The sequence below is a fragment of the Geospiza fortis genome, unplaced genomic scaffold, assembly GCF_000277835.1.
Source record: "Geospiza fortis unplaced genomic scaffold, GeoFor_1.0 scaffold286, whole genome shotgun sequence".
In the NCBI taxonomy this organism is placed as follows: Eukaryota; Metazoa; Chordata; class Aves; order Passeriformes; family Thraupidae; genus Geospiza; species Geospiza fortis.
In genome coordinates this window covers 1,358,581-1,370,921 of record NW_005054444.1, presented here as the reverse complement: position 1 = coordinate 1,370,921, position 12,341 = coordinate 1,358,581, and the positions used below count along the sequence as shown (strand labels likewise).

Sequence of the window (12,341 nt, the reverse complement as noted above, 5' to 3'; positions counted from 1 at the left end):
GTATCGGCCTGCTCGTCTGCATCCCCCGGGGCTGCTCCCTGCCGCCCTGGAGGATTCAGTGCCAGTGTTCTTTCTGTGGTGCGGGGATTAGGTGTTTTTTTGGTAAAAGAGCAAGCCAAAAAGGAAACGCGGCGCAGAGCACGACAGGGTTTGCTGCTGGAAGTGATGGAAATGGCAGCTGTGCAAAGCTTAGTTTCAGGAGTAGGTCTTCCCCCAAAAAGGCTGTAGATACTAGTTTATTTGTCAGTAATGATAAGGCTGGCAGCATTCAAATCGCTCTTTTAATGGTGGCTTCTCAGAGGAGACTGGTGTTAAAGTTTAGTGCTGTGCAGCGTCCTGTGACCGAGTCTCAAAAAGTACCAGTGTTTACTCTGAAAAGTGGAAGAAAAGGCATAAGAGAAGTTTAAAAATTACATAGAACCATATGCAAAATGCATATTTTGATTAGCTTTTCTCAAATATTAAAATTAATATTATATGTGTTATGTTACAAAGTTAGGCTGTATTAATTTTTTTAAGTAGTGTGTTAAATATAGTTTAGTTTAACACAATGTTAAAATAGAAACTGTGTATGTGAGATACTTTTTAAAGAAAGGAATGAGGTACTTGCACCAGATAGCAGCCACAGGACACCTAAATCTTTCAGAGAAAAATAATTTATTGCTCTCTTATCAGAAGAAACGAACTTCTTCCCGCCTTGCTCAGTCATGAGACGTCGTCAGGATTAAAAGGAAGAAGCTGAGGATGACCAGACAGAATCCTGTGTTTGAATGGAATTTATGCATCATGTATGAGATGTATGAATATGCAACAGGCTGTTGTTTTTAAGGGTTAATCCTCTGTTAACATGGGTCCTTTTTCGGGCTTATGCTGCCCGGAAAAAGGTACCCAGACGTCCTTAACTCTTTGTCTCTATTGTCTCATATTGTCCTAATTCAAATTGTCCAAAATATTATTACTCTAATTATATTACTCTTTTTATAACCATTTTATTACTATTAAACTTTTAAAATTCTAAAAACAAGTGATTGGTGTTTTTCACAGCCATGTCTGGGCATTCCATGTCAAGCATTGGAACGGGCTGCCTAGGGAGGGGTGGTGGAGTCGTCATCCCTGGAGGTGTTGAGGCAAAACTAATCACTGAAACATCACTATGTTTGAGGTTTTGGGTTGATTTTTTTGTTTGTTTTGGTTTGCTTTTTTGGTTTTTGTTTGGGTTTTTGTGGTTTTTTTTGAGCTTTTTGTTGGTTTTGCTGGTTTTTTCTTTGTTGTTGTTTTGGGTTTTTTGTTTGGGGTTTTGGGGTTGTCTGGTTTGGTTTTTGGGGGAGTGTTTGTTTTGGTTTTGGACCTTTTGGTTTTGTTTGTTTGTTTGCTTGTTTTCCCAGTAAGGAAATAGCATTAGTTAATGCAGACAGAGCCATTCCCAGCCATGGCTGTCTAGTCACCATTCTCTATGGTTTTTTCTTGTTCTATAACTTTTTAAGATCAAGGACCAGTACGGCATTCAGAATTCAAGAAGAAACTTACATTTATCTTTTGGATAGAGTTGCTCATTGACTTAATTTTTCATTAGAACTTCCTGCAGTGACTGCTAAATTTTTTCATTGAGCACTAATAACTTACTGGGAGTACGCCCCTCCGTGTGCATAGTTAGGGCTGCTTTTCCAAGTTCAGTGATTCACAATTAGCAGTATTAAGTTTCACGTCCCTCTTCACAGTGCTGTCATTCAGCGTGCCACAGCCCTCCTACGGTCCCTGCAGGAGGAGAGCATCTCGGATGAGGGAGTGGCAAAGGGCCAACTATTATAAGGCATGTGAGCAAGGACTCACAAGCAGCACCAGAACGCCAGGAATACATCTCTCATTCAATTCCATTGAGACTCAGCCAGCAGAGAACATAACATTCTTCAGCTTGGTTCAAACAAGCATCTCTGGACCAAAAAAATACAAAGCACTGCCAATAACCGCCGAAGTTTAAATTTTTATTTATTTATTACATTTTTTTTAAAGGATTCATCAGAGAGGTTGAAATCTTGAAATAGAACATTTAACCTAGAGGATAGAACTGGTTAAGGACCTCCCTGCAAAGCAGGACTTGACTGGCAGGTCCCGTGGTGGTGACCTCTGTGTCCCTCAGCCAAGAGGAGCCCACAGGAGTAAGCTCCTATCAGCACTGCCTGTCTGCGCCCGAGGAGTCCCCCTGGCAGGATGGCAGCTGAGAATAAGATGAAGCTACAGGAATTTTCCTGGCAGGCTGCTGACAGCCTGTCTGTCTATCTTTGTGGGTACAGCTCAGCCTTGCCTGTCTTCCTTTCTCTGGTTTTGTGTTGGAGGCAGCATCTGTGTCTTTCACAGACACGCTCAGGAGCAGAAGTCTGCTCTGTCATGGTTCATTTTCCAGACCAAAACCAAAATACTGAGACTGATTCTTGTATGTCTGGGCTTTGTCATTTCTGCTAGCAGTCTTGATTTCCCAAATTGTGAAAGGTGAGGGGAAGCCCCCTTGTTAAACATTAGAAATGCCTTGCCCTGGAAGTCTTCTGTTTTTATTGTCTTGCCACATTTTGTGCAAATCACCATTTCAGTTAACTACTTCTAACTTTTTGTCAGTTAAGTTCCTTTTTTAAAAATAGACTTTTAATACCCTGAAAAGTAAAAGGCAGGTTAAAGTCCTTTCGTCATGACCAGTCATGGTTTGGTGAGTACAGTGCTCTGTATTTGATGAAGCAAACTGTCTCAAGCTGGTACAGAAGCTGATCTGGATTGGTAAGAATCCTAGAAATGAGATTAGCTAGGTGAACGTGCTGACTTGGTAAAAATGAGATTAGCTAGGTGAACGTGCTGACTTGGTAAGACATGGAAGTGGCTACAAGACAATAACAGACCAGAAATTTCACAGCAACATGGCAGGGTTTGGACTTAGAATTACTTCCAGCAAAGGTCACACTGTGTCAGCAGGCAAGATGTCATTCAGCTGTCTTACTAAATATAGTAAAGTATATGTTTGTGATTATAAATCTATTAATATTTATTTTGAGCACTATTTTGTTTTGACAGTTTTGAGAAACTTCCTGTGGTTTGACTGTTTATTTTATGAGCAGATGATATCCAGAGCTTGAAATTACATTCAAATGAGTCATTTTATCAGGGTGAAAGAACACACTTGGCACACACAGGATGCATGCAGGAAAAAAAAATGCAGTTCCTAAAATGTCATGTGAGAGTTTTTTCAGTCACTCCAGACACAGGACTGATGATACTTGCTCCAGCACACTGAAATAACTGCTTCACTCAGGTAGGTATCATAAACTGGAGAATTTTGCTTTCCTCATCTACTTGCCATTTATTATTCTTTACTCCTGAAAACCGCTCTCCCTCCTCCAGTTCCCCTTCCATTTTCAAACCACATTGCAGCCCTTTTAGCACTCTGGAAAATATAGTGTGGGCAGTATCTTCTAATTGATTCATCAGTTTACTTTGGAGTAGGACTTGCATTACTATTTTACAGCATTCCTTGTTTCCCTGTCCTCTTTATACCATTTTCTGTAGCTATATGTGGAGGCAGCAGGGTTCAACTCTTGCAGCACTGTTTGCCAGTTGTCCCTCTAAAAGTTGCTTCTACATGGATCAGCAAGACCACAGGAAATGGAACAAACTTGGGAGAATTTTAAATTAAGCCTCCAGCTTTAAGTTAAGCCTTCCAGTAATGTCTTTCATAGCTTTCCTTGCAGGTCACCCTCACTTACAAGTCTCTTAGCAGATATTACCAAAACCTGATAAATGACAATGTTTGTTACTATTGCTTATCTCATTTTCTTCTTAGTGAAGCAGTTTGAACACTTATGCATCACTCCACTTTCAGACTGCATGTTGTGCAAGAGTGAGATTGATGATTTGAATTTTTTAAAAATAATATTTATATTTAGTCCTGCATACAACAATCTCTGGCTGGTATTTAAGTACTGGCGTAACAGAGGTTAAAAAAGGGCCGGTTGTCTTATTATGTCTTCTCAGTTGCTTCTGCAGGCTGTATTCACCTCTTCCCTATTCAGTTTCCTTGCATTTTGGTAACATTTTCTGGGACCTTTCAGTAATACAACTGCCTTCATCAATTCAGCAAGGGTTTAGTTAACAGGAATTTTATAGACAATTCTATTAATGCCTAAAGGATGAAGATTGGGGTGGTTTTTTTCTCAATTCTGTCTTAGCTTTTCTGGTTTTCTTCTCCTTTCTAAATTTACTAAGTCCAGGATAATTGAGCAATTAACATTTTTCCTCTACTATGGTCATAGTTTTAAAATTTCACTTAAGTATGCCGTAGGTCATCTTCATTGTCTTGCAGTAAGAGAGCTCATATCTAAAATGGCTGAAGAACATTACTCTGTATTTTTATTTCTACAAGTAAATATCTGTCTGTTCTTCTTAAACATTCATTTCTTGTCTTTCATAGAATCTTAAACCATTAATGTCTTGCCTTTCTCCTGGTCAAGATAAGCTTTCCAAGGAACCAGCAGACAGCTCGGAACACGTGTAAGAAAAGGAAGTGGTCACTGGCACTTCCCTAAAATACCACTTAGCCAACAGAATTATGTCCTGTCTGTTCAATCTGTAATGTTCAGAAAGTGAACCAGGGTTATTTCAGAAACATAGACGTTGTTTTCTTAACTTAAATGTACTTCACCAGTTATGCCAGAAGAAATTGCTCATTTTAAAGGAAAGAGGAACTAAAAATGCTGATTTGCCTTTCTGAAGCAGGAAGTCAACCAGGAAACACACCTGGGGACAGCATGGCCATCTGAATAGAGAGCTCCACTTTGGAGACTAAGAACCAGATGGAAATCAAAGGGATGATAGAGACAGGAGAACATAACTGTATAGCGTCCCCTGTTTAAATAGCAAGCTTACTCAAAGGTTTAGCCACTATGAAAATGATGACAGTGTGCAACAGGTACACTAGTAACAAATTTGTGTAGGCCAATGCCTTTGTATCCTGACAGCTCTGTACTGTCACCTGACTCAGGGATGCTTCAGTAAAGGTTAAGAGAAGAATTTGGGGAGGAGGATCACAGAATCACTAGGTGGGAAGAGATCTTCAAGATCGAGTCCAACCCATGCCCTAACACCTCAACTCAACCATGGCACTGAGTGCCACATCCAGTCTTTTTTTAAACACATCCAGGGATGGTGACTCCACCACCTCCCCAGGCAGACCATTCCAGTACTTTATCACTCTTATATTTCCCTTGGTGCAGCTTAAGACTGTGTCCTCTCATTCTGTCAGTTGCTGCCTGGTGAAAACCCCCACCTGACTACAGCCACCTTTCAGAAGTTGTAGGGAGTGATAAGGTCACCTCTGAGTCTCCTTTTCTCCAGGCTAAACACCCCCAGCTCCCTCAGTTGTTCCTCACAGGGCTTGTGTTCCAAGCCCCTCACCAGCCTTGTTGCCCTCCACTGGACGCACTCAAGTGTCCCAACGTCCTTCCTAAACTGAGGGGCCCAGAAATGGACACAGCACTCAAGGTGTGGCCTCACCAGTGCCAAGTACAGAGGAAGAATGACCTTCCTTTTTATTCCTAAGTTTGTTTAAAACCTCGTTGCCCACCCAGGCTGGACATTTGCCTGGTTGACTCATCTTTCGCCACACAGGGGCAAAAAGATGTCTTCCTGTGCCCCCAAGATCTCTGTTTTGAAGCAGGCCCACCTTTCCTGGACTCCTTTGTTTTTAAGGGCTGCTTCCCAAGGAACTCTCTTAATAAGTCTCCTAAATAGGCCAAAGTCTGCCCTCTGGAAGTCCAGTGTAAGAGTCTTATTGATGTTCCTCCTTATTTCACCAAATATTGAGAACTCTGTAATTTCATGATCACTCTGCCCCAAATTACTTCCAACCACCACGTCTCCCACGAGCCCATCTCTACGTGCAAACAGCAGGTCTAACATAGCCCCTCTCCTGGTGAGCTCACTCAGCAGCTGCCACACAAAGTTGTCCTCCACACACTCTAAGAACTTCCTGAACTGTCTCTTTTCTGCTGTACTAAGTTCCCAGCAGATGTCTGGTAGGTTAAAGTCACCTACAAGAACAAGGGCTGGTGATCCAGAAACATTCTCCAGCCGCTTATAGACAAAGTTGTCCACCTCTTCTTCCTGGCTGGGTGGACAATAACAGACTCCCAGCAGGATGTCAGCCTTGCTGGCCTTCCCCCTAATTCTAACCCATAGGCATTTAACTTCATTGTCGCTAGTTTCAATACCCATGGCATCAAAAGCCTCCCTAAGATAAAGGGCCACCCCTCCACCTCTTCTCCCTTTCCCATCTCTCCTGAAGAGCTTGTAGCCATCCAGTGCAATGCTCCAGCCATGTGAGTCATCCCACCATGCTTCTGTGAAGGCAATTACATCATAGCTTTGCTGCTGCACCATGGCCTCCAGCTCTTCTTGTTTGTTACCCGTGCTGTGTGCACCTCAGCCGGGCTGCTGATTTCACTCCTAACTCAGGCTTACTACCCTTGGGCCTGCTTCCAGAGAGCCCAGCTGCATCCCCTTCACCCTTCAAACCTAGTTTAAAGCCGTCTCAATGAGTTCCACCAGTTCATGAGCTAAAATCCTTCTGCCCTTAACAGAGAGATGGAGCCCGTCCAGTTCCAGCAGGTCAGGCGCCATAAAAGTTGCCCTATGATCAAAGAACCCAAAATTCTGCTGGTGACACCAACCCTTGAACTACTTGTTGATAGTGTGAGCTCTCCTATTCCTTTCATTGTTTTTCTCTGCCACCAAAGGGACCTGTGCTCCTGCCCTATCAACCACTTGACCCAGGGCCCTAAAGTCCTTTTTAATTGCTCTGACACACTTCTTTCTCATCACAGCCAGCTTGGAGTATCAGCAGTGGGTAATAATGAGAGGGCCAAATCAGCCCAGGAAGTCTCTCAGTAATATCCCATACCCATGCCCTAGGAAGGCAGCAGAACTCCCTGAAGGATGGGTCCAGTCGGTATAGGGGGCCATCTGTTCCCCTCAGAAGAGAGTCACCCACTACAGCTACCCTTCTTTTCTTTTTGATGTTGGAGGTGGTGACCACTCGGACAGATGAAGTGTAATTGGAAGGCTCACTGGGCAGATAATTTTCTTCTACATCCTCTGGCTGACCCTCTAGATCCAGGGCCTCATACCTATTATGAAGAGGCACCTGGCTAAGGGATAGGGGTCAGGAGGAATTTTTATTATTACCTCTCCGAGTAGGAACCCATTTCCACTCCCCTTCATCCACCAGGTGTCCTCCTATTACCTGACAGTGGGAGGCATGGGAGTCCTCTGACTCGCGGTGGTCCTCCCTCAAGGATGGAACAGCAGAACTCCACCAATCTATTTCCCTTTCACTTTCCCTAATACTCTTCATCCTTTCTACTTCCTCCCTAAGTTCGGCCACTAGTGAAAGGAGGTCATTCACCTGTTCACACCGCAGGCAGGCTTCTTCTGCAACGGCCCCTGGAGCCACTGATAGGCTCAAACACTCTTCAAAAAACCAAACCAAACCAAACCAAACCAACCAACCAACAAAAACACAACAAACAACAAACTAAAAACCGCACTAGCAGGAGGAAACCTGCGACCCTGCCTGCTTGCCCTGCCGTGCCATGCCCCCATTTGCCTGCTCCCGTTCTCCGCGCTCCCTAGAGCCCTCTTTTAATCTCCCCACTGCTCGCCGGAGCAAAGCCCCGCCCTGCACTTGCGTGGCTAACGAGAACCGAGGATGTGAATTGCTACTAATTTAGTTTCTGTTTTACAGCTGCAGAATGCCTCAATTCCTGGGCAACAGCAGTTCACAGGAACAGGCTGCTGTATATTATGCATCAGAATCAATTGTCTGCATTGCTATCTTCACCATCGTTTTCATCATAGGTATCCCAGGCAATGGATTGGTGATCTGGGTAGCTGGTCTGAAAATGAAAAGGTCTGTGAACACTGTCTGGTTCCTAAACCTTGCTGTGGCTGACATCATGTGCTGCTTGTCCTTGCCATTTTTCATTGTGCACCTGGCCCTTCATGAACACTGGCCCTATGGCTGGTTCCTCTGCAAAGTCATTCCATCAGTCATAATCTTCACCATGTTTGCTAGTGTCTTCCTGCTCGTGGCCATCAGCATTGATCGGTGCCTCCTGGTGATGAAACCTGTCTGGTGTCAGAACCACCGAACAGTGAAATTTATATCGCTAATATGCAGTGGCATTTGGGGTCTAGCCTTCATTTTCTGCTGCCCTGTCTTCTACTACCGTGAGACAAGCACTTACGACGGCAAAACAGAGTGTGGATACAATTCTGGAGTTGATGATTACATAGATTATCCTGTAAATGTATCTGTAAATGTGTCTGTAAATGAGTTATGGGACTACTCAACCTACAATGGTAGTGACTTGTGGGGAGACATCAATGAAGGTAATGATTCTGTACCCCTTGCCTCAGTGGTAATAAACATCACTAGGGCTGTCTTTGGCTTTTTGCTGCCCTTTGGCATAATGGCAGTTTGCTACGCCCTCATTGTTTTCAGAACGCATGCAAATCAGTTTCACAAGTCACGCAACAGGACACTGCGAACAATTGTGTGCGTGGTAGTGGCATTCTTCATCTGCTGGGCTCCATACCATGTAGTTGGGATGCTCTCCGTTGTACCTAGCCTTCGAACAAGGCTGATGGAGTCACTGATCCTGTGGGATCACCTCTCTACAGCACTTGCATATGCCAACAGCTGCATCAACCCCCTGCTTTATGTTTTTGTGGGACGGGACTTCAGGGCAAAGGTATGGCAATCGGTGCAAAGAATCTTGGAAAGTGCCTTTAGTGAGGAACTCGCATCTTCAACCCTTCACAGAAGCCAAACTTCAGCAGACAAGAACCTGAGCAGCACCTTGTAATGCAGGACTTCCTATCACCACTGTAGAAGGAACAAGCTATAGCACTGCACATCAATCACTCTCCGCTTAGCCAGTGGTTTTGCTCCAGTATGTTTGATTAATCTGCAGCTCCAACCCAGGACACCGCAAGCATTCAGCTCATGACAGATAACTCCCTTTCTATCCTACACTAGAAAGATGGGAAGTTGGAAGCACCAAGAGCAATAATCTGAGGGATGACTGGTGAAGCAGAAGACACAGTATTTTAACTTACACAGACTATTTTAAGAAAGCAGGGCTGGCTACAGATTTGTGGTGGGAATCATGTAGCTGAACCTCTCAGTTGAGATAAGAATGTTATTTTATTTGCATATGTCTGTGTTCTACATCTCCTGTCTCTGATAAAGTGCAGATAAAACTAACTGGGATATTGGTCCTCAGAAGGTTATCACATCATTCCCCTGACTCTACTAGGGGTCTGAGTTGTGTAGGAATATCTGGAGATTCCCTAGAGTACTGCTACATTTCCTTACAGCCAGGCAGTAGAACAGCACTTGCCCCAGTCAGCAGCATTGAACTGACTTTTGTGCCCTGGCAGATACCCAATCTATTTGTTTGTCCTGGCACATACATCACTGTATGGCAGTAACTGGTCAATGCACATGCTGTACCTATGTTCAGTAGCACGTGTACACTCGCTGTCTCCCCAACACTCCCTCCACCACCAGAGTCCCAAATCTTCCTTTTTGGAAGCAGTTTGAGATTATCCAAATGTACCTACTGTATTTTGAGATGGTACATTAACAGAATTTGAGCAGCTGCAGTCACTGATGACTCAGATTAGGTGACTGCTGGACTATCAGCCATTTGGCAAAACCCTGGAACTGAGAAGTGATAACCTCCAATCTGACCCCAAGAAGGTGGAGAATGACCATGTTGTGGCTCAGTCACATCAAGCTCTCTTTACAAGAGAGACGTGCTTCTTGTCCTTCTAGTGCAGAAAAAGTTTCATCCAGTCAGGCTATTTCAGGTGTTCCATAAGCTGAATGTTCCCTGCTCCTGAAAAGCAGAAATACATTTACTAGATATTCTACAGAAGCAGTTTAAAATCTGATTTTTTTCTTAGTTCTTCCTTAAAAGAGAAAGGCCAGCAAATAGACACTAAGCATCGCTAGAGTTTTCACTCTGCCTTTCTAGTGAGCATGAATTGAAAGACTCTCAGATCTCACTGCCCTGAGAACAGCCAGCTGGCAGAACCTTCAGCTCTTAAAATCCTAATAAGTCTCCATCTCAAGAACATCCAGGTGTGGGCTGTCCATTTAGCCATGTCCACACCCAAATTCTAAGGTGGGAACCAAGCCATCCTGACAGGCGCCGCTGAAAGAAAAAAATCAATACTGGCACCAAAACAGTTAAACCATAAACATTCACTTTTTCTTTTTATTAAGAAAGCATGCACAAAAATAAACTCGTGAGACCACGCCCCTCTCTCCCTGACCACTGACACAAACACTGGGGGCCACATTGGGCTGGAGGGGCCTGCAAGACCCCTCTGTGGGCCAGGCTGGCCCCCCTGCCCTGCCTGCAGGCCGGTGCCAGCGCACCTGCAGAGCTCCACACCCACCCATCGATGTCTTACCACGCACTAACAACACACATTGATTTCAGGGGCAGAGGAACGAGGCTAATTTGCACACTGACCGGCATGTATTTACATATGCAAATGAGGCACAACTTAATACGCAAATGAGGCAAATATGCAAATGAGGAGCACTTGGATACGCAGAAGGAGCCATCTTGGTTTGTTTTTCTTCCGGTGGTGTTTTCAGACTTCCACAGGGCCGGCTCTCAGTAATGTCCACTGCAAAACACCAACTGGCACCTGCCATAAGTTGTCTCTCGTTGTCGCTGGTGCCACTTTCCACAGAAACCTATCACACATGCTTCCAAAGCTGTATCATTCCCATCCTGAGGCAGCAGAGATAACGGCTGACTCCATGTTGAAGCTGTCTGGGATTCCTCATTTCTCTTGGAAATGCTCAATGACGAACTCCCCCCCAAATACACACTTAAAACAAAAAAAAAAAAAAAACCAACAACAACAACAACAAAAATTTAAAAAAAAAGGGAAAAAAAAGTGCTGTTCCCCCCTTCCAATGCAATGAGACCCTGTCTGCTTCCCTGACAACAATCCAATTTCCAACTGGTTTATCCCTACAGCAAATTTTAAAAGCAGTGCTAGTTCCCCACCTTCCTGCAGTCAGAAGAGAGGTTATTACTTTACTCCTGTGCTCCAGGTCTGTCAAGCAGCCATGATAGTCTGTTTCCACATTTGTTCCCTTCACTGGTAAATAGGGAATAAGGGCTGGGGGAAGGCTTTACAAAATATTAAGAAGAAACAAGAGGTTTGACAGAACGGAGCCATACGAGAAAGAAGGGGAACACAGGACACACCTTTGGAGAGGAAGCATCTAAATGCTCACTCCCATTCCTGCACCTTTCCCACCTTCCTGATTTGCACATGCTGACAAAGCTCATCCTTCAGGATTTACACTAGGTTAACATCATCTCCCCAGCTGAACTGCAAGGGGTCTGAGACACCCTTCTCCCTTTCATACTACACTCTTTGGTTGATTGGTTCAAAACCCTGCCCTGCTTCACTCTGTCTCCCCTAATGCCCCTCTTACAAAAACTGCTTGCAGGGGCCTCTCGGTCCCTGACCAGAGGGTTCAGCCCTTGGCCAGCAGCCCCCCAGTTCAGCCCCACTCTGCCCACCACAAGCCCATTCACCAAGTGGGAACCGCTGATGGAGGATGTGCACCTACACAGCCAGACTCCTGTTGCTGGCACTCTCAACCACAGGCAAGGACAGCCTCCAAAGAAATATGAGGGATGGAGGATCAAATAACAATTGGACAAATACTGATGAGAGAAAACTTCCAAATTTGCATATAAAAGGGAGAGCCTCACTACATATTTTGAAAAAGGGCTTGAAGGGGTGTGGGGTGAAATGAAAAGCTCTGGGGAACAGAATTTGTTGAATCACATGTGACACCCCTGACTGCTTCTTTTACCCGATGGGTATGTAGGCTTCACCTAGAGACTGCAAAAGGCAGTGTAGGAAATGGGTCAGGATTCCCTCAAGAATCTCTCAGTCTTCACAGATGGCACCACATTCTGAAACCCAACTTCTCTGCTGAAATACCATATCTGCTACATTCTCCTTTCTCCAAACTCAGGTCTGCCCTCCCAGCTCAGCTCAGCTCTCCCTACCTCAGGGATTACCCTCTCTTTGTACTTGGGAACACCACTTATTTTCTTGCTGTTCCTGCTGGTGCAACAAAGTTCACAGAGCTAAGATCACCCCTCCAGTGTCCCTTCAGCCCCCTGACCTTTACAACATTTACGAAACAACATAACTACAGGCTCCCAGGGTCCACTAGGCTCTCTCACTCCAGT

The 12,341-nt window shown here is 44.5% G+C and overlaps 2 protein-coding genes across 4 annotated transcripts in view; one reads left to right on the top strand and one right to left on the bottom strand.

Moving 5' to 3' along the window:
• The first annotated feature begins 3,186 nt into the window (after positions 1–3,186).
• On the top strand, positions 3,187–9,434 carry C3AR1 (complement C3a receptor 1). The gene is made up of 2 exons (XM_005427405.2): positions 3,187–3,295; positions 7,781–9,434. Exon 2 carries the CDS (start codon positions 7,788–7,790, stop codon positions 8,901–8,903), a length of 1,116 nt encoding a protein of 371 aa, XP_005427462.1. The 5' UTR covers positions 3,187–3,295; positions 7,781–7,787; the 3' UTR covers positions 8,904–9,434.
• Positions 9,435–10,294: 860 nt separating this feature from the next.
• FOXJ2 (forkhead box J2) overlaps positions 10,295–12,341 on the bottom strand; it is a 27,634-nt gene continuing 25,587 nt past the window's right edge. For all 3 annotated transcript variants that reach the window (XM_005427403.3, XM_005427404.3, XM_031062287.1), the window contains exon 11: positions 10,295–12,341. This exon is cut by the window's right edge and continues 571 nt beyond it. The gene's annotated coding sequence lies outside the window, so the exon portion shown is untranslated.